Source organism: Lepidochelys kempii, chromosome 8 (genome assembly GCF_965140265.1).
Source record: "Lepidochelys kempii isolate rLepKem1 chromosome 8, rLepKem1.hap2, whole genome shotgun sequence".
Lineage (NCBI taxonomy): Eukaryota > Metazoa > Chordata > Testudines > Cheloniidae > Lepidochelys > Lepidochelys kempii.
Window position 1 is genome coordinate 1,469,086 of NC_133263.1, and position 24,670 is coordinate 1,493,755.

The following is a 24,670-nucleotide window of genomic DNA, read 5'->3' on the forward strand; positions in this document are numbered from 1 at the left end:
ACGCGCTATCTCAGAGTAAGCCCCGCAGGGGGCCCCCTGGCACCAAGCCCCGCAGGGGGCCCCCTGGCTCGGTGCCCGCAGGGGCCGGGCGAGCCCAGGGCAGGTGCCCCCGCCTGTGCCCAGGCTGCTGCCCCCTGTCCGCCGCGGCCCCTCCTCCCCTCGCTGCTTTGCTGGGAGCCGGCGCCCGCCCCCTCTCCCCGAAACCCGCCGCCTCCCCCACGCATGCTCCCAGCTGCACGAGCCGGCAGCGCCGGGAACAGCGGTGCGGGGCGGCGCGTCTCCCCAGCCGGACGCGGGGCCGGGGCTCCCCGGGGCTCCCGCAGGTCAGTGCGCGCCGGGCGGGGGGTCCCCGGGCAGGGCCGCCTCGTGCCGGGCGCGGGGACCCGGCTGCGCCCCCGGCCGGCCGGGCTCAGCCCGCTGCCGGGACAGAGCCGCGGGGGGGGGCTGGCGAAGCGCCCCCCGCCTGGGTGCGGGACCCCGGGGGCGCGGAGCGGGGCGAGGCGGTGCCCACGTGCCGGCCGGGGGTGAGGTGTGTGCGCGCGCGCTGCCGGTGCCGTGTCTACACGGGGCTGGGTGCGTGTCGTGGGGCGCGTGCTCCGGTTTGCGGCCGGGGGATCCAGCCCTGAGGCACCGGGATGTCGGTTTCCGAGGAGACCGGCCCCGGCCCCCTCCCGCAGGGCTTCCTCTCCCGCCGCAGGGGCGCTGGGTGCAGTTTGTATCCCGCAGATCCCCGCGCCCCCGCGCCGCGTTTCTTAGCGTTCTCCGGGCCCGGATCGCAGCCTCCCCCATTGGCGCCTGCCCTGCCTGGGCCAGGGCCTGGCCCGGCCCCGGCTCTCTCGACTGGCCTGTTCGGGGCGAGCGGGCTCTGGCTGAGGCTGGGGGGCTTGGGGGAGGATTTGCTCAGGGCGTGTGGAGGGGGCCCCTCGCTGACGGCAGATTCCTGCGCCTGGGAAGGCGAGAGAGGAACGGATCAGCCCTGGGGGAAAGCGCCGGTGCGCCTGCGATGTGGGACCTGGCGAATATTTAAGGCAATTGCTCCTCTGGGTCTGTGCTTGGCAAGGCCAGGCCCAGCAAACACCTCCCGGGGACAGGCACCGACCAGAGAGAGACTCTTGGATCAGACCGGTTCCCATCCCCTGCCAGCAGCAGCCTGGGCAGCGGGTTAGGTGGGGCTGAGCGCCCCAAGGAGTCGTTCAGTGCTGGGCTGTGGCTTTCGCAGGCCCCTTGCCCGGGGTCCCCGGGGGCCCTGGCAGTGGTGTGTGGAGAATGGGGGTTACAGCAGGGACAGTGGTACCAGGTGGTGCACTGGGTCAGGGGCGCGGGAACGGTTTTTAGAGTGGGGACGCTGGGAGCCATTGAACCGAACTAGACCTTGAATATGCTGGAAAGCACTTCACGGGGGGATGTGAGATGCTGCTTTTTCTACACAGCTGCTGCCTCCCTGCCCCAAGCGAAGTTGGCTTTAAACACAACACGTACCAGCGAATACACGGCCCCCACTGCTATCCCCAAACCCCAGGGCAGGCTGCGCCGTGATTCCGTTGGGGCAGGGATCCAGGGGGCACTTTACGGACCCTGGGGAAGGTGAGGGGCCTGATCCTGAGCCCTGGCTGAGGTGAACGCAACCTGGAAATGAGGAGGGTGGGCACCTTTGCATCCCCTGGTATTCCGGGCCTGGCTGGGGCCCTGCCTGACTTGGGGCATGCGTTAGAGCAGCCTCGGGTCTGCTCTGATGGACGCTCAGGTTGCCCGTGGCCACTGGCGAGAGCGTGGGAGGCTCTGGGCCTGTGCTCTGTGGTGGGGGATGCAGCTCTTTCACCAGCTGGGGATGCTGAAATCTGCTGCCTTTAAGGCCCCTTGACACCGAGGGTCGTAGGGCAGTGGGTCCAAGGTCCCTGTGCTGAGGCGCTCACTGTCCTGGGGTCTGCTGACCCCTTGGGGGGGCCCTAATCGCCCGCCAGAGCAAGGCGGAGAAGGGGAGTGGGAACGTAGGTGCGGTTGCGTGCTGGTTCCGGGGTGCACGTGGGCACCTTGTGCGGCTGCTCTCGTGGTCCCTGGTCTGTGCTGGGACACGTCCTTCTCCCCCGGGGCCTCCTACCCAGCCAGGGCCGTGCGATCTGCCTTTGCAAAGCGCCTTCCACTGATGCTCCCGTTGCTCTGGCGAGGATCCAGAGCTCCAATACCAACCGCGCTCCTGCTCCAGCCCTGTGGCTAAGCAGAGCAGCTGAGATCCCGCTGCGGGACAGGCTTGGAGAGGGAGGCGTGGGGGACACAGCAAACAGGCTGGGAGATAGTCTAAACCCAGAGTGTTTGTCCCCATAGCAACCTTGCTGTTACCGCCTGGCTGCTCCTCCATTCCTGCAAGGATGGTAACTAGGAGCCCGGCGACCTCGGCGCTGGGGGACGGCTCTCTGCCCTGCTCACTCCGGCGTCCCTCCCGTCCAGTCGCTCCCTCGCTCAGCAGAATGCGGTGCTCTGCCGGTGGCTCTGACTTCCTCGTACCGGGGTCCTTCCCTGGGGAGATCAGGGCCCCGGTGCGAATGGTGGGGCTGGGGCGTGAGCTGCTTTTGTCGTTCCCAGCGAGCCGCCGTTCGTTCGGCGCGTGGGTGACGCCGGATTTGCCCAGACGCCGAAGGAGAGTAGCAGGCACCGGAGTTGCAGGCGATCGTGACGCACAGCAGGCCCCTGCTGTCTCGCACCCAGATCTTATCCCTCTGAGAGCGGCTTTCCCTGCCGTGCTCCGTCACCGCATATGCTGACCCCCACACCCGCTTGCAGCCGGATTCCCTGTGCCCCCAACACAGCGGGGGTGAACCGCTCTGCTCTGGCAGTGTGTCACGCCCCCTTCCCCCAGGCGGGACAGGCTGCTCTTGGCCCTGGGCGGAAGAGCTGGACTCGCACAAGAGGGCGGGTTCTGCCTGGCACTGCGCTGGCAGTGACCGGTTTCACTCACTCAGAGCTGTGCAACACCAGCGTAGCTGGGATGAATGGGGTCCCATTGCATGTGCCATCGGCACCCCCCCCTCCCGCCCTGCACCAAGCAGGAAAGCTGGCCCCAAGTACCTGGGCTACGCCCCAGGCACCCATCGGAACAGGGCCTGTCTGCCTGCACTGCACCGACTTTGCACGGCTCTGGGGTGCGGCTTTGCACGGCTCTGGGGTGCAGCTTTGCACGGCTCTGGGGTGCACAGGTTCAGAGCTGAAAACTGACCCCATGCACCACAAACAAGTGTGGCCATCACTCCTCGTATGCGGCGCGGCTGGGCACTGCCTGGAGGAGGGGCTGGCAGGGTGGCGCAGAGAGCAGGGATCACCCTCACTCACTGGGCCGGGAACCTTCTCATGCGGTGTCTTGTGAATACCTCCTCACCTGGTCTGCCCCCCTCCCGCTCACCCAAGACCCCCACCTCCCCTTTGCATTGCCCTCTCCCCGTTCTCACTCGCCCCGCTCTGACCCCTCGGCTCCGTGTTCTCCCATCACTCCCCTTTCTCCTCCCATGTGTCAGCACCAGAAGTCGCGGCAGGAAAGCCATGCATGCTTAGCTTCTTTCAATGCTGTGGAGCAGCTGGAGATGGGGAGAAGCAGCCAGTGCTCAGCAGACTCTGCTCTGAGGTCCGTGGAGCCTGCAGGCTTCCAGCCGTACTTGACAGGGCCGCCACTGTGGTCACCTCTGGGGTGAAGCCTGCAGCTGTCTGACAGCACAGAGCAGTGCTGCCCAGCAGCAAGGGGCAGGAGTGGGGGAGGAATCCTGTACCCGGCATGGCGCTGCGGGGGAAATGGAGGTAGGGAAATGCCCACCTCCAGCAGGAGTTTGGCCAGGACAGCAGGGCTAAGGATCCTACCCTTGCAAGGGGCGCTGGGTGATCGAGTGACCACGGGTCCCCGGGAGCGTGGTGCTATCTGTCTGCTCAAAGTCAGCTCAGTGCCCCCTCGCTTGGCGCTGCGGCATGGGATCCTCGCAGGCTCGGGTGTGGAAACGCCCTTGTGCACATGCAGGAATATCTTGGTCGTGAGCACAATGCCCAGCTGGGTGTGCAAAGACAGGGGCTTGGGGCGTGCACGGCTTGGCCTCTGCTTTTGCAGGGGCAGGTTCAGAGGCTCTTGGAGAACTTGTCCCAACAGTAACAGAGTCTGGCTGGGGCACTGGGGGAGCAGCGGATCCTCAGCACAGGGACCTGCCTGCCAAGAACTGAAAGGGCTTTGGGAGCTGGGCCAAACACCGCTCTGGTGGAACTGACTTCAGTGTAACCAGCTGGGTCAGGAAGCTGCCCCCGTTCCGTTGCTGTCCGGTGACCGGACTCTCGAGCCCGGGGCTGAGTCTGCTCTTGCGCTGGTGGACTCGGGAGCAGCCTGAGGGATGTCCGTGGATTGCACCGGGGTGAGAGGGTGGATCTCGGAGCCTGGGCATTGGTGCCATGCGGCTCTGGGCTTGGCGTAGCGACGGGCGGCGGCAGGGATTGGTTACGGCCCTCAGGACAGAGGCAGTGGCATGGCAGAGGGTGTGATGAAGACACAGCTGGACGTTGATGGGCACCGTGCCACACAGCTGGCCTCAGCTCGGCCGCCATCCCAGGGATCAGCTGTGTCCCGTTCTCCCTGGAGACTGCACAGACGCTGAGCCTGGGCCGCTCTCCGGGGCTGGGGCCAGCACCGGCTGATGTGCACCCCACGAGGGCCCGGGGAGCCCAGCTTCCCCCGCCCACCTCTGATCCGGCTTCCCAGCTGGCTGGGCAGACGCTGTCCCCTGCCCCGGCGTTCCTTGGCAGGAGGGGTGGATTCTGCCATGGGCAGCCCGGTGTCCCAGGCTTCGGGGCACAGCCTGCCACTTCCCTGCGCTGGTGCTGTCCCCAAGGAGAGGTCAGAGGGTCTGGCACCATCCTCTGTGCCCACTGGCCAGCCCTGCGCTCCTCCCACCGCGGGGCTGCTGGCGGGCGACGTGGGGCCCAGGCCACATTGGCCGACAGGAGCCTGTGATGCAACCGGCGGAGTCCCAGGGGTGCGTGCCAGGCGTCCCCCTCTGTGCCAGGCGCTGGCAGAAGGGCAGGGCTGGGGCTGGGCCTCTCTTGCCCCTGGGCCCAGGAACATCGATGAGGAGGGGACAGCAACAGCTGCGAACCCCTACATCTCCCTGCCCAGACCCCCACGCCCGCCCCGCAGCCCGGCGTGACCCCTACGTCTCCCTGCCCAGACCCCCACGCCCGCCCCCCAGCCCGGCGTGACCCCTACGTCTCCCTGCCCAGACCCCCACGCCCGCCCCCCAGCCCGGCCCGACCCCTACGTCTCCCTGACCAGACCCGCACGCCCGCCCCCCAGCCCGGCCCGACCCCTACATCTCCCTGCCCAGACCCCCACGCCCGCCCCCCAGCCCGGCCCGACCCCTACGTCTCCCTGCCCAGACCCCCACGCGCCCCCCAGCCCGGCCCGACCCCTACGTCTCCCTGCCCAGACCCCCACGCCCGCCCCCCAGCCCGGCGTGACCCCTACGTCTCCCTGCCCAGACCCCCACGCCCGCCCCCCAGCCCGGCCTGACCCCTACGTCTCCCTGACCAGACCCCCACGCCCGCCCCCCAGCCCGGCGTGACCCCTACGTCTCCCTGCCCAGACCCCCACGCCCGCCCCCCAGCCCGGCGTGACCCCTACGTCTCCCTGCCCAGACCCCCACGCCCGCCCCCCAGCCCGGCGTGACCCCTACGTCTCCCTGCCCAGACCCCCACGCCCGCTCCCCAGCCCGGCCCGACCCCTACGTCTCCCTGACCAGACGCCCATCCCCCAGCCCAGCCCAACCCCTATGTCTCCCTGACCCAGACCCCCGCACCCGCCCCCCAGCCCGGCCTGACCCCTACGTCTCCCTGCCCAGACCCCCACGCCCGCCCCCCAGCCCGGCCTGACCCCTACGTCTCCCTGACCAGACCCCCACACCCACCCCCCAGCCCAGCCCAACCCCTATGTCTCCCTGACCCAGACCCCTGCACCCGCCCCCCAGCCCGGCCTGACCCCTATGTCTCCCTGACCCAGACCCCCACGCCCGCCCCCCAGGCTGGCCTGACCCCTACGTCTCCCTCACCAGACCCCCACGCCCGCCCCCCAGCCCAGATCCCATACCTGCCTTACCAGCCCAACTCCTACATTTCCCTGATCCAGACCCCCATACCTGCCCCCCAGCCCAGCCTATCCCCTATCTTCCTGGTTAAGATCCACCTGCCCCGCAACCCAGACCCTCGGACCTGCCCCCTGCACTCTCTGACCTAGCCCCCATTACTTGCCCCCAACCCAGACCCCTGTACCTGCCCCCCAACCCAGATTCCTGTACCTTCCCTACCAGCCCAACTCCCACATCTCCCTGATCCAGACCCCCATACCTGCCCCCTGCACTCTCTGACCCAGACCGTCATTCCTGCCCCCAACCCAGATCCCCTTACCGGCCCTACAAGCCCAACTCCTACATCTCCCTGTACCTGACCCCTTTACCTGCTCCAACAACCTGACCCCTGTGCTCCCTGCCTAGATCCCTACGCCTGCCCCTAACCCGCTGCCTCCCCGACCCAGCCCCACTGCTGCCCTCAGTTCAGACCCCTGTACCTGCCCCCAACCCCCACATTCCCCGACACAGAGCCCTGTACCTGCCGCCTGCCCATTCCCCAGCTGCCTGCGTCTCCTGCACCAGCCGTGCCCCATTCCCCTAGCCACACATGGTGTCACCCCCTTTCACACACACAGTGAGGTGCATGCAACCAGCCCCCCGTGAGATGCCTGGACAGGGCCATGCCCTACAGGGGCTCACGGCTGCTTGGCCCCTCAGAGCCTGGGCTGCCCACAGCTGGGTATTGCACCAATGGGCACAGAGAGAGGGCGGCGGCCCAGGGTCGCCAGGCAGCATGTGGCAGCACCGGGTCCTGGCTCCCAGACCGAGCTGTGCCCACTGCAGTGTGAGTGCTGGACTGCCGCTGAGATTCCTTTTCCTGCCTTCCTCCCCTGGGCACGGCTCGGTCTGGGGCCATGGGGCTCGCGGAGGCCTGGCCAGCGTTCCCTGCTCTGCCGCGGGCAGTGTCACGGAGTCCCCGGGCGATGCTCTGGAACTGCTCCCCATGAAGCCAGGCAGGACTCTGGGGAAGTCTCCTCTCTGGGAGCAGCCTGTCTGCAGGACACACAGCTCACCCGGCTTCCACCTTCCTGGGTCTGACCTCGGAGCATTCAGCATCCTCTGCCCCTCCGTGCACTTCCCACAGCGAGTCCGCCCAGGCGGGGTCCTGGGGAAGCCAGAGGGTCATAGAGTCATAGAATATCAGGGTTGGAAGGGACCTCAGGAGGTCATCTAGTCCAACCCCCTGCTCAAAGCAGGACCAATCCCCAATTTTTGCCCCAGATCCCTAAATGGCCCCCCTCAAGGATTGAACTCACAATCCTGGGTTTAGCAGGCCAATGCTCAAACCACTGAGCTATCCCTCTGCCCCTCAACTCTGCAGTCAGACGTGACTCTCAGCCAGCCAGTAACACAGAAGGTTTATTAGACGACAGGAACATGGTCTAACACAGAGCTTGTAGGTGCAGAGAACCGGACCCCTCAGCTGGGTCCATTTTGGGGGACAGTGAGCCAGACAACCCCGTCTGCCCTTCACTCCATGTCCCAGCCAGTCCCAAACTGAAACTCCCTCCAGCCTCTCCTCCTCTGGGCTTTGTCCCTTTCCCGGGCCAGGAGGTCACCTGATTCCTTTGTTCTGCAACCCTTTAGCTCTCACCTTGCAGGGGGGAAGGGCCAGGCCACCAGTGGCCAGGAAACAGGGTGTCGGCCATTCTCTGTGTCCAGATCCCTGCACACACCTGCCCTCTAGGGCTCTGCAGTGATCATACACCCTTACCCCACCCCCTAGATACTTAAGAACTGCCCAGGGGAAACTGAGGCACCCCATGCTATTCAGAGAAAACATTAAGAACAGTCCTGCTTCATCACAGGCACCACGAGCCCTGCCTAGCCCCAAGAGCCCAGGCCTCAGCTCTGCATTGCCGCATAGAGAAAAGCTGGAATCAGGGGTGGTGATGTCCTTGCATCTCCGCCCTTCGCCGTTGGCAGAGCTGCCCACGGGCACCAAGGCGCCAGCTGGGGAGCGGCAGGGGGAGACCAAACATCCCAATAGCAAAGGGTGTGATGGAGGTGGCCCCGCAGGGTGGAGGAACAGGACTCGCCCCCCTACGGTCTGTTGGAGCTGCTGTTTCATGTGACCATTGCACCATCCCACACTCGTGCCATGGCCACCGACTCCCACCCCAGCCCAGCGCATCGCCGCTGTGGACCTGGCGTTAGGAAATGTGTGTGCACAAGAGCGCGCCTGGCTTGCACGCGCACTGGGGCTGGAAGCAGCATGCGGCTGTGACTGGCGCGGGCCTGGAGCTGGCCAGGCATTTTGTGCACACAGGGTCTGGCACCGAGGCTCTGTCTGTACCGGGACAGATGGGCTGGAAGCGTCAGGAGACTTGGAGACGAGAGTCCTGTTGGGTTGGTCTTGGGCCCCATAGAGGCTGAAGATTGGCCCTCGGGGGGAGCCTGGAGTGGCGGGGGGGGGGGTGGAGTGAGGAGGAAGGGGGAGCCTGGAGCCTGGCCCCATGTCATGGAGTGTGGGGGAGTCCAGGCCCTGCACCCCTCTTCCTGGGATTCACTGAGACTCTCAGCCAGCCAGTAAAACAGAAGGTTTATTGGACAACAGGAACACAGTCCACAACAGAGCTTGTGGGTACAACCAGGACCCCTCAATCACGTCCTTCTGGGGGAGCAGGGAGCTTAGACCCCAGCCCTGGGGTTCCCTGTGTTCCTCCACCCAGCCCCAAACTGAAACTAAACCCCCCCAGCAGGCTCTCTCCTGCAGCCCCTGTTCACATTCCTGGGCAGAGGTGTCACCTCCCCCTCCCCCTCCTGGCTCAGGTGACAGGCTCTCAGGTCTCCCATCCCCAGGTCAACACTCCCCCCTCCCTGCTGAGTCACATCGTCACATCTCTCCCCCCTTCAAGACTGAACTGAGCGGGGTCACGCTGACCAGTGACCTGGGGAAGTTCGGGGCCCCCTCTCCGGGACAGCGCATCCGCTATCAGGTTGGCCCTTCCCTTCACGTGGACCACGTCCATGTCGTAATCCTGCAGGAGCAGGCTCCATCTCAGGAGCTTGGCCTTGGCTCCTTTCATCTGGTGCAGCCAGGTCAGGGGAGAGTGGTCGGTGTAGACGGTGAAGTGTCGCCCGAAGAGATAGGGCTCTAGTTTCTGGAGGGCCCACACCATGGCCAGGCACTCCTTCTCGATGGCTGCGTAGTGTTGCTCCCGGGGTAGCAACTTCTTGCTCAGGTACACGATGGGGTGTCTCTCCCCCTTTTCATCCTCCTGCATTAACACCGCCCCCAGTCCCGTGTCGGAGGCGTCGGTGAACACCACAAAGGGCTTGTCAAAGTCTGGGTTTGCCAGAACTGGGCCACTGACCAGAGCCTCCTTCAGCGCCCGGAAAGCCACCTGGCACTGCTCGGTCCAGACCACCTTGTCTGGCTTCCCCTTCTTGCATAGCTCCGTGATGGGGGTGGCTATGGCGCTAAAGTGGGGCATAAATCTTCGGTAGTATCCTGCCATCCCAATAAAGGCTTGGACCTGCTTTTTGGTGTGGGGAGCCTGCCAGTCTCTGATCACCTCCACCTTGGTTGGTTCCGGCTTTAGGCGGCCGCTCCCCACCCGATGGCCCAGGTAAGATACTTCCGCCATCCCCACCTTGCACTTCTCCGCTTTTACAGTCAGCCCAGCCCCCTGGAGTCGGTCCAGCACTTGTCTAACCCGGGACACGTGGTCCTCCCAGGTCTGGCTAAAGACACAGATGTCATCAATATACGCCACGGCAAAACTCTCCATCCCCCTCAGGAGCTGGTCCACCAGGCGCTGGAAGGTGGCCGGTGCTCCCTTGAGGCCGAAAGGCAGGGTCAGGAACTCATAGAGCCCCAGAGGGGTGATAAAGGCCGATTTCAGCCGGGCATCTGCATCCAGCGGCACTTGCCAGTAGCCCTTTGTAAGGTCCATGGTGGTAAGGTACCGAGCTCCTCCCAGCTTGTCTAGGAGCTCGTCCGGCCTGGGCATGGGGTAGGCATCCGATACAGTGATGGCATTGAGCTTCCGATAGTCCACACAGAACCGGACCGACCTGTCCTTTTTGGGGACCAGCACCACCGGCGAGGCCCAAGGGCTGGCCGATGGCTTGATCACCCCCAAAGCCAGCATGTCCCGGACCTCTCTTTCCAGGTCCTGAGCAGTTTTCCCCGTGACTCGGAAGGGGGAGCATCTTATCGGAGGGTGCGACCCTGTCTGCACCCGGTGGACAGTCAGATTAGTGCGTCCAGGCTGGTTGGAAAACAGCTGTCGGTACGGATGCAGCACCCCCCTGACCTCAGCTTGCTGGGCAGGGGTTAGCTGATCCGAGAGGGGAATTGTTTCCAGCGGGGAACCAGCTCTGGTCCCAGGGAATAGATCTACTAAAGGGTCATCTCCCTGCTCTTCCCACTGTCCACACACGGCCAACACCACATTCCCCCTGGCATAATATGGCTTCATCATATTCACATGGTACACCCGGCGGTGGTGCGCCCGGTTCGACAGCTCCACCACATAGTTTACCTCACTGAGCTGCTTGATGACCTTGAAAGGGCCCTCCCAGGCGGCCTGTAGTTTGTTCTTTCTCACGGGGATGAGAACCATCACCTGATCCCCGGTGGCGTAGGCACGGGCCCGCGCCGTGCGGTCATACCAGACCTTCTGCTTCCTCTGGGCTCTGGCCAGATTCTCCCTGGCCAGGCCCATGAGTTCAGCCCGTCTCTCTCGGAAGATCAGGACATACTCCACCACTGACTCTCCATCGGGAATGGCCTTCCCCTCCCACTCGTCTCTCATCAGGTCCAGGGGCCCCTCACCCTCCTGCCATATAACAGTTCGAAAGGCGAAAATCCGGTCGACTCCTGGGGCACCTCCCTGTACGCGAACAGCAGGTGAGGTAAGTACTTGTCCCAATCCTGTGGGTGCTGGTTCATAAAGGTTCTCAGCATCATCTTTAGCGTCCCGTTAAACCTCTCCACCAGCCCGTTGGACTGGGGGTGATAAGCTGAGGCCCAGTCGTGCCGGACCCCACATTTCTCCCACAAGCACCGGAGCAGGGCCGACATGAAGTTGGAGCCTTGGTCTGTCAAGACTTCCTTGGGGAACCCCACTCGGCTGAAAATGGTCAGGAGCGCGTCGGCCACGGTGTCTGCTTCAATGGAAGCTAAGGGCACTGCCTCGGGGTAGCGGGTGGCAAAATCTACCACCACCAGAATGTATTTCTTCCCCGACCGGGTCGTCCTGCTGAGAGGCCCCACGATGTCCATGGCCACCTTCTGGAAAGGCTCCTCTATGATGGGCAAAGGTCTCAAAGCCGCTTTCCCCTTGTCCCGGACCTTCCCCACCCTCTGACAGGGGTCACAGGATCGGCAATACTGCCGGACCTTGGTAAAGACCCCGGGCCAGTAAAAGTTCTGTAGCAACCTCTGCCGGGTGCGCCGGATTCCCTGGTGCCCTGCGAGGGGGATGTCATGGGCCAGGTACAGGAGCCTGCGGCGATACTTCTGGGGGACCCCCAGCTGCCTCCTGATCCCACAGGACTCTACTTCCCTTGTGGGAGCCCATTCTCGGTACAGGAACCCCTTCTCCCACAGGAACCTCTCCTGGCAGCCTCTCCTCATGGTCCGTCCCACACTGAGGTTGGCCAGGTCCCTGAGCTTCCGCAAGGAGGGATCTTTCCTCAACTCGGCCTGGAACTCAGCGGCTGGGGAAGGGATGGGGCCCGGTTCCCCCTCAGTGGCCAGGTCTGAGGCCTCCGCCTCTCTGAGCCGTGCCCCTCGGCGCTCCCTCCCCACCAGGGTAGGGTCCTGCGCCTCCGGTGTGGTACCCTCCCCAAGGTCAGGGTGCAGTGCCCCTCGCCAGCTCTGGCTACGGGTCACAACCAGGGCGGTCTGGGGCTTGCTTGGCCAGTCCTCTAGGTCACCCCCATCAAAACTTCAGTGGGCAAACGGTGGTGTACCCCCACATCCTTGGGGCCCTCCTTGGCCCCCCATTTCCGGTGTACCCTTGCCACGGGCACCTTAAATGGGGTCCCGCCCACCCCTGTCAGGGTCAGGTAGGTGTTGGGCACCACCCGATCTGGGGCCACCACCTCGGGCCGGGCCACCATCACCTCCGCGCCCGTGTCCCAGTATCCATTGACCTTCCTCCCATCCATCTCCAGGGGAACAAGGCACTCTCTCCGGAGGGACAGCCCCGCGCCCACCCTGTAAACTGAGCACCCTGAGTCCAGAGCCTCCAGTCCTCTGGCGGAGCTGGCCTGGGGTACTCTTCCCTCCTGAGCAGGTGGTAAACTGGTAGCCCCCCTTTCCTGGGTCGTCTGCCCCTCATCCAGCTGGGTCCCTACCCAGTTAACCCTGGGTAGGTTGGGTCTGCTCAGTTTGTCCCTGAGCCCGGGGCACTGGGACCGTACGTGGCCTCTCTGGCCACAGTGATAGCAGCTCAGGTCACGTTGGTCCCCTCGAGCGGGTCGGAGGGGCCCGACGCCAGGCGTTCCCCTTGGGAGGGGGTTCCCCCTATTTCCCCCCTGGGAGGCCCCCGGTGACTCTCTCTCTGCCTCGGGGGGGGCCTGTTCTTTTGGGGCTCCTCCCGGCTACCCCCTGACCGACTGTTCACAAACTCGTCGGCCAGCTGCCCTGTGTGCTGGGGGTTCTCGAGCTTTTTGTCCACCAGCCACAGCCTCCGGTCGGAAGGGCACTGATCATACAGTTGCTCCAGTACGATTAGGTCAAGCAGGTCCTCTAGCTTGGGCCCCCGCTGTCCACTTGCGGGCATACCCCTGCATCCGGTTGACCCGTTGTAGGTAGGTGACCTCAGGCGTTTTACGCTGACTCCGGAACCTTCTCCGGTACATCTCGGGGGTCAGCCCAAACTCACGGAGCAGGGCCTGTTTGAACAGTTCATAGTCCCCTGCCTCCGGCCCTGTCATCCGGCTGTACACCTCCACGGCTTTGGGGTCCAGTAAGGGGGTGAGGAACTGGAGCCTGTCTGCAGGGTCAACCCTGTGCAGCTCGCAGGCATTCTCAAAGGCCGTCAGGAAGCTATCTGTGTCCTCCCCCTCCTTCCGCTGGGCCAGGAAGCACTTATCAAAGCTCCTTGCCGTCCTGGGTCCCCCCGCACTCACCGCAGCCGGCGCCCCACTGCTCCTCAGCCTGGCCAGCTCCAGTTCATGCTGTCTTTGTTTCTCCTTCTCCTGACGCTCCCTCTCCTTCTCCTCCTGCTCATGTTGATGTTGTTTTCATGATCCTCCAGCTCCCTCATTTTCATCTCCCTCTCCCATTCCAGCCGCCTCTGCTCCAGGGATGGGGAGCTCCGCCGGGAGGATCCCCTGCTGGCTGCCGGGGTCAGGGTGCCCTCGGTATTCGCTGGGCTTCCCCCAACCCCTTCCCCAGGCACAGGTAGGAAGGGTCTCGGGATGTCCTCGGCAGCAGTCTGACCCCTCCCAGCCCGGTCAGGCCCCAGGGCCCATGCTGCGTCTGCCGGGCGGCTTCCCTCAGGGACAGGGATCGGGTCATCCAAGCGATCCCTCTCCTCCAACTGGGCAATCAGCTGTTCCTTGGTGGACCTCCCGATGCGCAGCCCCCTCTGCCTGCACAGCTCCACCAGGTCGCTCTTCAGGCATTTAGCGTACATCTCCGTGCTGGCCACTCGCAGGCCGGGCAGCTTCCCACGGTTTCCAGGAAAAGCCCTTAGTGTGCCAGCCCTTCTTGAGGTCACCACCTCTTTGGCAGGGTCGAGCTGCAGACTCCTCCGCCCCTGGGACCGCTCGCTGCGATCCCCCGGGGGACCCTGTTACTGCAAAAGTCCTTCTCTCTGGTCACACACTCCCAGGGGTTAACCGCCCCCCGAAACCGTCTCTCTCTGAATCTTCAGCACACCCGGTCCCCATCAATTCCCCTTCCTTTTACTGTTCCCCAGTCACTTACTGCAGGAAGCGCCGTTCACGGGGTGCAGTACATCCCACCGCTGCCACCAGTTGTCACGGAGTGTGGGGGAGTCCAGGCCCTGCACCCCTCTTCCTGGGATCCACTGAGACTCTCAGCCAGCCAGTAAAACAGAAGGTTTATTGGACAACAGGAACACAGTCCACAACAGAGCTTGTGGGTACAACCAGGACCCCTCAGTCAAGTCCTTCTGGGGAGCAGGGAGCTTAGACCCCAGCCCTGGGGTTCCCTGTGTTCTTCTCCCCAGCCCCAAACTGAACTAAACCCCCCCAGCAGGCTCTCTCCTGTAGCCTCTGTTCACATTCCTGGGCAGAGGTGTTACCTCCCCCTCCCCCTCCCCTCCTGGCTCAGGTGACAGGCTCTCAGGTCTCCCATCCCCAGGGCACATTCCCAGGTCTCAGGTCTCCTGTCCCCAGGTCAACACTCCCCCCTCCCTGCTGAGTCACATTGTCACACCCCACCCTTCTCCTGCAGGGCACAGGCAGCTCCTGCTTTTCTGGGCCAGAGCCCGGCTCCTGCTTTGACCGGCAGCCGGGGTCTCCTTAGCAGCGAAGAGGCCCCAGAGCTGGAGGAGGCAGCCGGGCTGTGGGAGGCCCGTGGGCTCTGGGCCAGGTGGCTGGGCTGCAGACGGCCGGAGGAGCTGGTGCAGGACGGAGCACGGCCCAGTGCTGCAGTGTAACCCTCCTCTTGTCTCTGTTTCAGACCCTGGCACGCCAGGCGGTGGCATAGCATGGGCGAGCCCTGGCCGAGGCATGGGCAGCGCTAAGGAGCCAGGGAGCCTGCAGCTGCTCGCACAGGAGGGGCCGGCTGAGGACGGGTGCTCTCCGGGCCGCCAGCAGACGAGCGGCTACCTCCGCAACTCCCGCTGTGGGGCCGGCGCGCTGGCCATGAGGAACTGCTGCGGCACTGAGCCCGGCGGCCCCGAGTCCAGCAGCCAAGGCAGCACAGAGAGCCGAGCTGAGGCCCCCGCCATGGCCCAGCAGTCTGAGCCGGAGCCGGCGGCTGGTGGCCGGGCCTTGGCTCTCAAGGGCCCCGGCGCGGGAGCGGGGCCATTGGAAAAGGGGGACGAGCCAACGCCTGTGGCTGGGAGCTGCTTGGGACAGAACGGCGAGCGGAGCTCGGGCCCCTTGGCGCTGCCTGATGGCTCTGTCATCCCCCAGGGCCCTCCAGCGGAGGTGGGCGCTGCCGTGGCCAGCCCTGGGCCGCTGTCTCCGCGCCTTCTGCCGGAGCCGTGCCTCAAGGGGCACAGCAGGGACCCGGAGAGTGCCCCGGCCGCTCTGAAACACGTTGTATTTCTTGAACCAGACAACACAGACCCTGAGGCAGACGGTGCCGGAGCCACTGCGGTCAGTCCTGAGCTGGGCCCGGTGCCTCCCATGTGCCCGCAGGACCGAAGCCAAGAGCAGCCCGGGGCCTCCGAGGGAGCCGTGTCCCGTTGGAGCGTGGGAGCCCCCGGCACAGCGCCACTGTCCGATGGCGGCCTGGGCGCGCCCTGTGGAGACGCCGGTGGGAAAGCACCCGCATCTCTGGCAGAGCCCAAGGCCCAGCTGGGACCCTCGGCTGCCCCAGGGGCAGGGGGCAACGGGGACATGGCACTTCCTTCTGCTCCAGAAGGTACCAAGGACTCCACCCCGGGAACAGAAGCAGCATCAGGCCCGGGAGCAAGGCTGGATGCAGGCACGACCCCGTCAGGCCAAGCCAAGGAGACCAGTCCCCTTGCCCCTCTCTCCATCCAGAAAGCCGGGCCAGAGGCCCCCTCTGCTGCTGCTCCCATCAAATCAGGAGCAAGCCGGGTGGCTCCAGCTGAGGCCAGAGGGGGAGCCGGTCCGCCCCAGGGCACTGCGGAGGGAAGCCCAGCTCAGGAGCAGTGGGGAGCAATGGGGATGGAGGTAGGGCCTGGGGAGGAGGCCACTCAGGAGCCCCGGACTGTGGAGCTGCTCTCCAAGACCTACTCGTTTGAGGTCACTCCTCCCCCGCAGGATGCCGGGACTCAGGACGCTGGGACGCAGGTCGGCAGCCGAGTGTCGCTGGTGTCTGTGGCCATCAGCCCCATAAACCCCCCGGACGGGTCCTCGGCCTTCACCTTCCACAGCCGGGGCCAAGGCCCCTTGGGCCTGAAGAGCCCGGGCCCGGAGCTGAAGCCCTCCAAGAAGGATGCGGAGATGCAGGTCTCGATCCCAGTGGAGACCAGGTCTGTGGCCACGGGGCCCATGACGCCGGTGGCCAAGTCTCTCCAGGCACCCTACCCCGAGGTGCACGTGAAAGGGGCGCAGGAAGAGCCGTCCGAGCCCATCCGGGAAGTCAGCTGGGACGAGAAGGGGATGACGTGGGAGGTGTACGGTGCCACCATGGAGGTGGAGGTGCTGGGCATGGCCATCCAGAAGCACCTGGAGAAGCAGATCGAGGAGCACGGCCGGCAGGTGGTGATGACGCCGCAGAGCACCCGGGCCAGCTCCATCAAGGGGGCCCCACAGAAGGGGGAAGTCAAGCGGCAGCCCAGCATGCTCCGGGCGCTTCTGCAGAGCATGCGCCGGCCCCGCTGCTGCTCCCGGCCTGGTCCCGCCGCGGAGTGAGGCCACCGCTCGCGCCCTGGCGGGCTGGGAACGGCAGCGCAGCCCACGCCCTGTGGTTTCTCAGGCAATCCCGGGGGCTGGGGTCTTGCCCCTCTGGCCCCGGGCTCAGCAGCTCCAGGCACTTGGACCCCACGGTCTCCTGCTCACCCAGGCCGGACACTGGCCAGACTGCCCCTCCCCGAGCTGCACGCCTGGGTAGGGTGTGGCCTGCAGAGACTTCAGGCCCCAGCATGCAATGCTCCCCCCAACAATGCCTGCTTCCATTGAGATGGAGCACTGCATGCTGGGACATGTAGTCCCCACAAGCTGCACCTTGGTCTGCAGGAGGGGTTGGCTGTGATCTGGGCCCAGGGTGCGGCTGATGCTGGGCAATGTCTGGGCACCCCTGGGTGGAGGCTGGGATTTGTACAGTGAAGCTCGTGATGGGACGGCCAGACAAAATGTGGAAGGGGTGGGGGTGGTTGCGGGCCAGCCCTCGGGAGCATGTCTGGCAGGGGGCCGGCTCCCCGCCTTCCCCCTGGGTCACGAGCTGCATTTCCCAAAGCACAGAACAGCACTGGCTACCTTAAAGGCCTACAGCCCAGGTCCTAAGGTCTGACTCCCCGGACAGCACCCAGTGCCCGGGGCTGAGAGTCCCGCTGCCCCTTGTGCTTTCCGGGGAGACTCCAGCTTCCCGTCAGCCTGGGCAGCTGGAACCAGCCATGCTCTGCTGCCCTGCAAAGCTGCAGTCCTGCCTCCCCCGCCCAGCCCCCGAGCCACACGCCTGCTGCGCCAGGCTCCCCGGGGAGGTGGTGGAAGCTTGGCAGTCAGGCTGTGCCCTGCCTGGAGGCAGGGGCGAGCTGGGCTGGCCTGGGACGGCTTTGCCAGCGCTCATGTATTGGACTGTGGTTTGGAGAGACAAACTCCAGCCTCACTCCGGTTCCTGAGAGGCCCCCGGCCCTGCAGTGCAGCCCAGCCGCTCTCACCGACTCCCACCCTCGACAGAGCTCAAATCTTTGCAGGCGGGTGTCCTCCCCACGTGGCACAGGGCTGCTCACAGGCTCAGGCATGGTGTGTCCCTGCTGCAGGTTTAACAGCCCCTGGAACCGCCCTGGCTCAGCCCGGCCCACTGGCCACTCCCGCCCGCTGCCAGACGCTCAGGGTGTGCCGGGGCGGTGCCAGGGCTACGGGGCAGCAGGTGCACACCGTGTAGCCTCGCCTGCCGACGGCACGGGCCCCGGCGGCAGGGTTCAGGCCGCCCAACTGTCTCCTACCAAAGGGCTCGTGAGTGGGGAAGCGCCGAGCCCTGAGCCCCCAGCGAGAGCCGCGGAGAGGAGAGCAGCTCGGCTGCAGGCCCTTGGGCCATGTGAAATGGCACCTGCCAGCCCCTGCTCTGTGCACGGAGCGGCGTCTGCCACCGCCAGACCAGGAGGTGCAGGGTCCCAGCCGCTGGGTTTCCTGGGGGCAGTTTCAGGAGGCCCCTGGGAGTCCAGCCCAAACTGAACTCATGGCTTACAGCCAAGCAGCTGGAGGGGCCAGTGGGGCTGGGCCAGGCCTGTGTGGCCGGAGGGGCTAGCGCTGCCAGGCCCAATAACGGACCCCCCAGGCTCTGCTTGCTGCCTGGACATAGCGACCCACCGGCCCAGAGCTGGGAGTGGACGCTGCACCCAGGGAGCAGCTGGGTGAGGGCAGGGCCCAGCGGGACGGCGCCCGTGGGGGCCTTTGTTCTCATGTTGCCAGTCAGTCAAGGCGGGTTCCTCCCGCTCCCCCTTGGCTCAGTAGTGACCTGGTAGACAGGCCCTGGCTCGTGTGCTCCGTTCTCGGCGGGATCCCAGCTCGTCCCGCACCAGGAGCCAGGTGCCCAGCGGGCTCCACAGAGCGTGGGGGCTGGGGAGGTCTTGGAGTCCAGGCCACAAACCAAGCCAATTGCCTGAGAAACCCAGGCCACTGGGCAATGTTCACGTCCTGCCTGTGCGTGTCGCGGCGTGGGCATATGGGGTCCCTGCGTGTATGTGTGTCCCTGTGTGTGTGTCCCTGTGTGTGTGCGTGGGCAAATGTGGGTCCCTGCGTGTGTGTCCCTGCGTGTGCGTGTCCCTGTGTGGGATATGGGGTCCCTGCGTGTATGCGTGTCTCTGCGTGTGCGTGTCTGGGTGTCCCTGCGTGTGCGTGTCCCTGTGTGGGATATGGGGTCCCTGCGTGTCTGGGTGTCTCTGCGTGTGCATGTGTCTGGGTGTCCCTGCGTGTATGCGTGTCCCTGCGTGTATGCGTGTCCCGGTGTGGGATATGGGGTCCCTGCATGTATGCGTGTCTCTGCGTGTGCGTGTCTGGGTGTCCCTGCGTGTGCGTGTCCCTGTGTGGGATATGGGGTCCCTGCGTGTATGCGTGTCTCTGCGTGTGCGTGTCTGGGTGTCCCTGTGTGTGCGTGTCCCTGTGTGGGATATGGGGTCCCTGCGTGTATGCGTGTCCCTGCGTGTGCGTGTCCCTGTGTGGGATATGGGGTCCCTGCGTGTATGTGTGTCTCTGCGTGTGCGTGTCTGGGTGTCCCTGCGTGGGGGCGCAGCTGTGCATCCCTGAAGTCCATGTGGTTTTCAGCCACAAAGGGGTTTGTTGGCACGTTTCATGTTTGGGGTTTTTCAGGGGGAGATATTATTGAACTGTGTTTGACTTTTCGGGCTTTTTAAAGGACTCATGCGGCGGCATTTCCCTCCGGAGCCGCTCGCCCCGGTGGCGTGAGGAGCCGTTTCCTTTTCTTTCCTCTTCTACAAACTGCCTTCGTGGTGGGATTTTGTGGTTTTTCTCTGGAAACAACCCAGGCAGGCCGAGCCCAGCTGAGCGTCAGTGTGGTGGTGTGTGTGGAAAGTCACAGCTTCTCGGCCACACCCTGGCCGGAGCTGGGGGCACCACCCACCCCTGCTGCTCCGACATTCCCCCTGGCGAAGCCCACGCCGCAGAGCCTGCTGGGGGTTCCTGTGTCAAGCCCTCCCGCCCCCGCCTGCCCCGGCAGAGCGAGCCCCCAGCACAGGCTGCTTGGACCTCTTGCCCTCCCTGGTGCAGCTCATGGAAGCGGCCTGAGCCAGATCTGCTGAGCGGGAGTGCGGGCGGGCGCGGGAGCACAGGCTGCCCCGGGGGAGCTGATCCTGGGGCTGGTGGGGATCGGTGCCCTGAGCCTGCTCCACACAGGGAACCTCAGCACCAGCCCCCTGGCACCTGCCCAGGTCCATACAGCTGGGGGCCACTGGCTGTCTGTGGGAAAGGAGCAGAGAGGTGCCTGGCTCCATGGCACCATATCCCCCCCCCCCCCCCCCCCCGTGATGCAGGAACGGCTGGGGACTGGCCCAGGCAGGAGGGGGCCAGAGAAAGACGCAGAGCCAGGGTGGGCTGTGGTAACAAGGACCCAGGCTGCTTCTCTCTCTGGGCTGGGTGCCCCTCAGGACGCGCCCTGCTGAGCCAGCGGGCCCTGCCCGGGTGGGAGTGAGCAGGGCTCAGGCCCAGCGTGGGGCGTGGCCTGGTGCAGGTGGGCATGGCAGGAGTGTCTGCCCCCCTGCTTGTTCTGAGAGTCACATCCCCGCAGTCCTGCTGCTGCCTCTCCCTAGTGCCCTGGAGGGTGACGGGCCAGCTGGCGGGGGACCTGGCCCTATGAACCCTGGGGCCCAAAGGGCAGCGGGTGCTAGGTGCCCAGTTTGCATGGCAGACGCCTTGGAGCTCACCCCTCCAATGTGTCCTAATGAAGGCCCTGCCTGGGGGGAAAGGGGGACAGAGGGCACTGCTTTGCCCTGCAGGAGGCTCCTGGGCACTGGGGTGCAGCTGCAGGGTGGCTTGGAGGCGGGTGCCTGCTGTGGCTGGCACCGGGGCTGGGAGCATCCCCACACCGGGAAGCAAGTGGTGCAATGGGGGGCTCTACTCACATGCCTCCCTTACCCTGCTGTGTCTCTCAGGCAGGGGCCCACCTGCCCCATTGGACGGCACCTGCCCAGGCCATAGCCCAGCACGGGGCCCCTGTGCCCGAGGTGCCCCCAGCAGCGCTGCCCAGGCCATGCTGCAAAGCCAGGTGGTAGCAATGGAAGTCAGTGTCAATCACGTGGCTTTCCTGGCCACTCAGCCTGCAGGATACCCTGGCCTGCCCCAGCCCCGGTAATGGGTGTGTCCCTGGGCCCTTGGGCTCTGGCTTGGGGGGCGGGGGAGCCATGTGCCCCAGGGGAGAGCCCATCACTTTCCTGCCTCTCCAGCCAATCAGCACGCAGGGATCACTCACTGGGCTGAAGTGCACCTTTTCGGCCAATCAGTGTACAGGATTCCCAGGCAGTGAGGAAGCATCTGATCCCCACAGAACAGTCCTGATTGGCTGGGGAGAGGCATATTATAGCTCCCACTGGCTGCAGCGTTGGCTCAAACAGCTGGCGGGGGGAGGGGGATGCCCCCCTGGGCCCTGGCGCGCCCCATGGTGCCCCAGCTCTCAGTGATCCAGGCTTGCCCCCAGGCTGCCAGGCGCAGCTGCTCGGGGCAGTGTCCAGCCCGTTATGAGCACATAACTCCCCCCAAGTGCAAGGGGGGAGCAGACATTGCCGCCCTGCACCTAGCCTGGCCAGTGCACAGGTGCCTTGTGGCCCTGCTGGGGGGCAGCACAGGGTGGGTTAGGTGATGGCAGAGCTGGCAGTGGGGCACTAGAATGGGTCAGAGGTGGGGGGAGCACGGGTCAGAGCTGGCCCAAGCCATTAGAGCCCCGTGCCGGGCGCCTTCCCCCAGCCATGTGCCCTCCTTGCTCCGCCAGCCCTCGCTGTCCTGCTGCCTCCAGCCTATGCCATGGCCTGGCACTGCTCATCATGCCACGGGCAGGGGCATTCAGGGGCAGCCCCATGGGCTGTGCCTGGCACAGGGGGCTCTCAAAGCTCTTGGCTCCTGTTAAGGCCCCCTGCCAAGGGGGCAGGCATACATTGCCACCTGCTCCGTGGTGTCTCAGCCGGCTGGAAGGGAGCCAGTGCTGGTGGCATGCAGGCACTGGGCCTTTGCACCCAGTCCCACGCCCGACCTGTGCCCCCCTTGGCAGAACACCACCCGCTCGCCCCCGAGTGCCTTGCAGCTGCGTGGGCAGGTGTATGACACACACCTGGCATAACAGCCCCCGCTCAGGGCTAGAGGGGAGGGGGGATGTGCACTCCCAGTGGGGGGGGTCCCCCACAAGCTGCCTGCAGATCCAGAGGCGTTGGCGTGCTGCACCGATCACAAGGACTGAGCCAGCCCAGGCAGCTGCCGGGACTTTGCCATTTACTTCTTTTTCCTCGTTTTTTGGGTAAAACTTGTGAACTTGGATGTTGGGTAATAAAACCTGGAAAACCTGCTCTGGGGGCTTCCTTCCCCCCCAGGGGGGACGGGGAGCTCTGTCTTTCCTGTGGCTGGGGGGCGTCAGGAACTGCTCCAGGGGGCCATTGCCCTGCAGTGGAGCTTGGCTTGGGGTTGCCTCATCCCCAGCAGCCCCGAGAGAAACACTTCCCGCCACCCTGGGGCGCAGCGCGTGGGCAGGGCCCGTTTGGCTGACACTGGAAAGTCTCTTAGCCAGCTTTGCAAACGGCCCAGGGCCCCCGGTGCACCCCTTGGCCAGCCCTGTGTGACCACACGCCCTCTGCATGCCCAGCCCCAGTGTGCCCTCACCCCTGTGAGCCCTGCCTCGCCCACCCCAATGGGCACTCCTGTGTGCGTCTCCCTCCTCCCTCAGCAGCCCTTTCCCTGCAGTGTGGTGTGGGGGAGCAGGGCAGCAATCCCATGTGTTGCACTTGGGCCAGGCTACCCGGCCTCTGTGCCGGAAATGGCACCGGGGAGCCCTGCGGTCGTGGCAGGTACTGCCAGGGGCATGGGCTGCAGGGTCTGAGCGCCGCAGGGGGCCACTGCACCAGCCAGGCGGAGGTCACACAGCCCTGGGCCGGGCATCAGGCTGTGCCAAGCGCAGAGGGAAGAGCCGGCCCAGTGGTGCCAGGGCTGCCACCTCCACACCCCAGTCACTCCATGCTGTACCACAGCCCAGGAGGATGCCTCAAGCCAGGGCCCAGCAGGCTCCTGTTCCTGGCCTGTGCCTTGTCCTCCCTTGCCCCAGGCTGACCCCCAGGTGCTGTCTCGAGCAGGGAGAGGCAGCTGCACATACCCCACTGCCCATGCTGGCCCCGACCCCATGGCCAGCCCTGCACAGCCCCTGCCCCACAGCCCTGCCCTGCTTCCCAAAGTCCCGCTCCTCACAGCCCTGCTAAGAGCTGCCAGCCATGCAAGCAAGGGCCCAGACACCACTGAGCCAGGCTGAGGGCATTCAGACAGTCCTGGGGCGCTGTGTGGGCCCCCCCACACACACACGGGAAGCGGGACTGCCAGCCCCAGGCTGGGCAGGTTTATTGGCTGGGACGGGGCCATTACAGAGCCAGCAGATAGCTCCAGCTCTACACTGGGAGGTGCCACACGAGTCCCGCTGCGCCAGCCGGGGGCTCTCACAGGTCTGTGGTGTCCAGGCAGGGGTTGCTGAAGGTGAAGGTCCTGTTGGGGTCTCCCGGTGGCCGAGCCGGCTGGCTAGCCGGATTCGTGCGGTGGGCCTGCAGGGCGGCTGTCAGGGGCTCCTCACGGCTGTCCAGGTGCGCTGGAGCCCCTGCCCGGCCCAGCTGGGGAAGGAGAGCAACAGGGATGCCTTAGGGCATGGGCCACAGTGCACCCAGCAGAACTGCCCCGTGCCACCCAGCTGCCCACGCCAGCCGCCAGCTGGACCCATGGCTACGGCCCAGCAATGAGCCAGCCTGGTTGGCGTCCTCAGCGGCTGCACTGTGGGGAGCCAGGCTCTGAGTGCACGGAAGTGCCCGCCCCCGGGGGTACCCTGCCTCTCCCCCCAGCATGGCTGCCCTCTCTAGTCAGCTGCGGTCCTGGCTCCACCCACGGCTGCTGGGCACCGTTAATCACCCCACGGCGGCTGTTTGCACATGGTGCCAGCCGCCCCCCACTCCTGGGCGCCTGTCCCCACCTCCCCCTCAACCTCCACCCCCAGATGTGCCAGGCGCACCCGCAGCAAAGAGCAACGGTGCCGCTAGGCCAGGAACCAATGTGGGCACCAAAGCAGGGAGCTGCCATGGCCATTGCCCTCAGGTGGGCACCCAGCATGGGGGAGGCAGAGCTAACGCACAGCCAGAGCGGGCGTCCCACAGGGCAGAACGCGCTGCCAGGCAGGGCACGGCGAACGTGGGGGGGCTGCTCCCTCACCTGCAGCACCGGGGGCCCGGGGCTGCCCCCCTCCGCCGGGTTCTCCACCATGTTTTCATCCAGCGAGTTCAGGCTGTGGGGGAGGGAGCAGCACAAATTAGCCAGGGTGACGTCAGGCCGGGCAGTGCCCGTTCGCGGGGCTGGGGGACACCGGGGGCACAGGGCGGACTCCCCCGGCTTGTCCCCATGGGGGCCGGGGCACCGGAGCCCAGCCCCCCAAGGACGCGTTCCCGTCCCACCTGGCGTCATCGGCGTCTGAGTCCTCGTCAAAGCCCAGGTCCGCAGGCGGGTCCAGCGTGAGATTGAGCACGGGGTTAGCCCTGGGGAGAGACCGGCCAGGGTGAGCAACACAACAACACAGCCACCCTCACCACACCCACAGCCCGCACACCCACGACACGCCCACAGCCCGCACAGCACAACGACGCACAGCCACCCTCACCACAACCACGACACACCCACAGCCCGCACAACCACGACACACAGCCACCCTCACCACAACCACGACACACCCACAGCCCGCACAACCACGACACACAGCCACCCTCACCACAACCACGACACACCCACAGCCCGCACACCCACGACACGCCCACAGCCCGCACAGCACAACGACGCACAGCCACCCTCACCACAACCACGACACACCCACAGCCCGCACAACCACGACACACAGCCACCCTCACCACAACCACGACACACCCACAGCCCGCACAACCACGACACACAGCCACCCTCACCACAACCACGACACACAGCCACCCTCACCACAACCACGACACACCCACAGCCTGCACAACCACGACACACAGCCACCCTCACCACAACCACGACACACAGCC

At 65.5% G+C, this 24,670-nt stretch overlaps 2 protein-coding genes across 2 annotated transcripts in view; one reads left to right on the top strand and one right to left on the bottom strand.

Annotated features, from left to right (window-relative positions):
* Positions 1-248: 248 nt before the first annotated feature.
* Positions 249-21,939, top strand: GPRIN1 (G protein regulated inducer of neurite outgrowth 1). The gene is made up of 3 exons (XM_073355141.1): positions 249-323; positions 13,394-13,506; positions 14,755-21,939. Exon 3 carries the CDS (start codon positions 14,805-14,807, stop codon positions 16,623-16,625), a length of 1,821 nt encoding a protein of 606 aa, XP_073211242.1. The 5' UTR covers positions 249-323; positions 13,394-13,506; positions 14,755-14,804; the 3' UTR covers positions 16,626-21,939.
* A 1,013-nt stretch (positions 21,940-22,952) lies between these two features.
* Positions 22,953-24,670, bottom strand: part of CDHR2 (cadherin related family member 2) — a 41,724-nt gene continuing 40,006 nt past the window's right edge. Inside the window, 3 exon segments of the mRNA XM_073358074.1 lie at positions 22,953-23,239; positions 23,829-23,901; positions 24,068-24,148. Of these exon segments, the coding sequence (XP_073214175.1) occupies positions 23,072-23,239; positions 23,829-23,901; positions 24,068-24,148 (322 nt within the window). The 3' untranslated portion in view covers positions 22,953-23,071.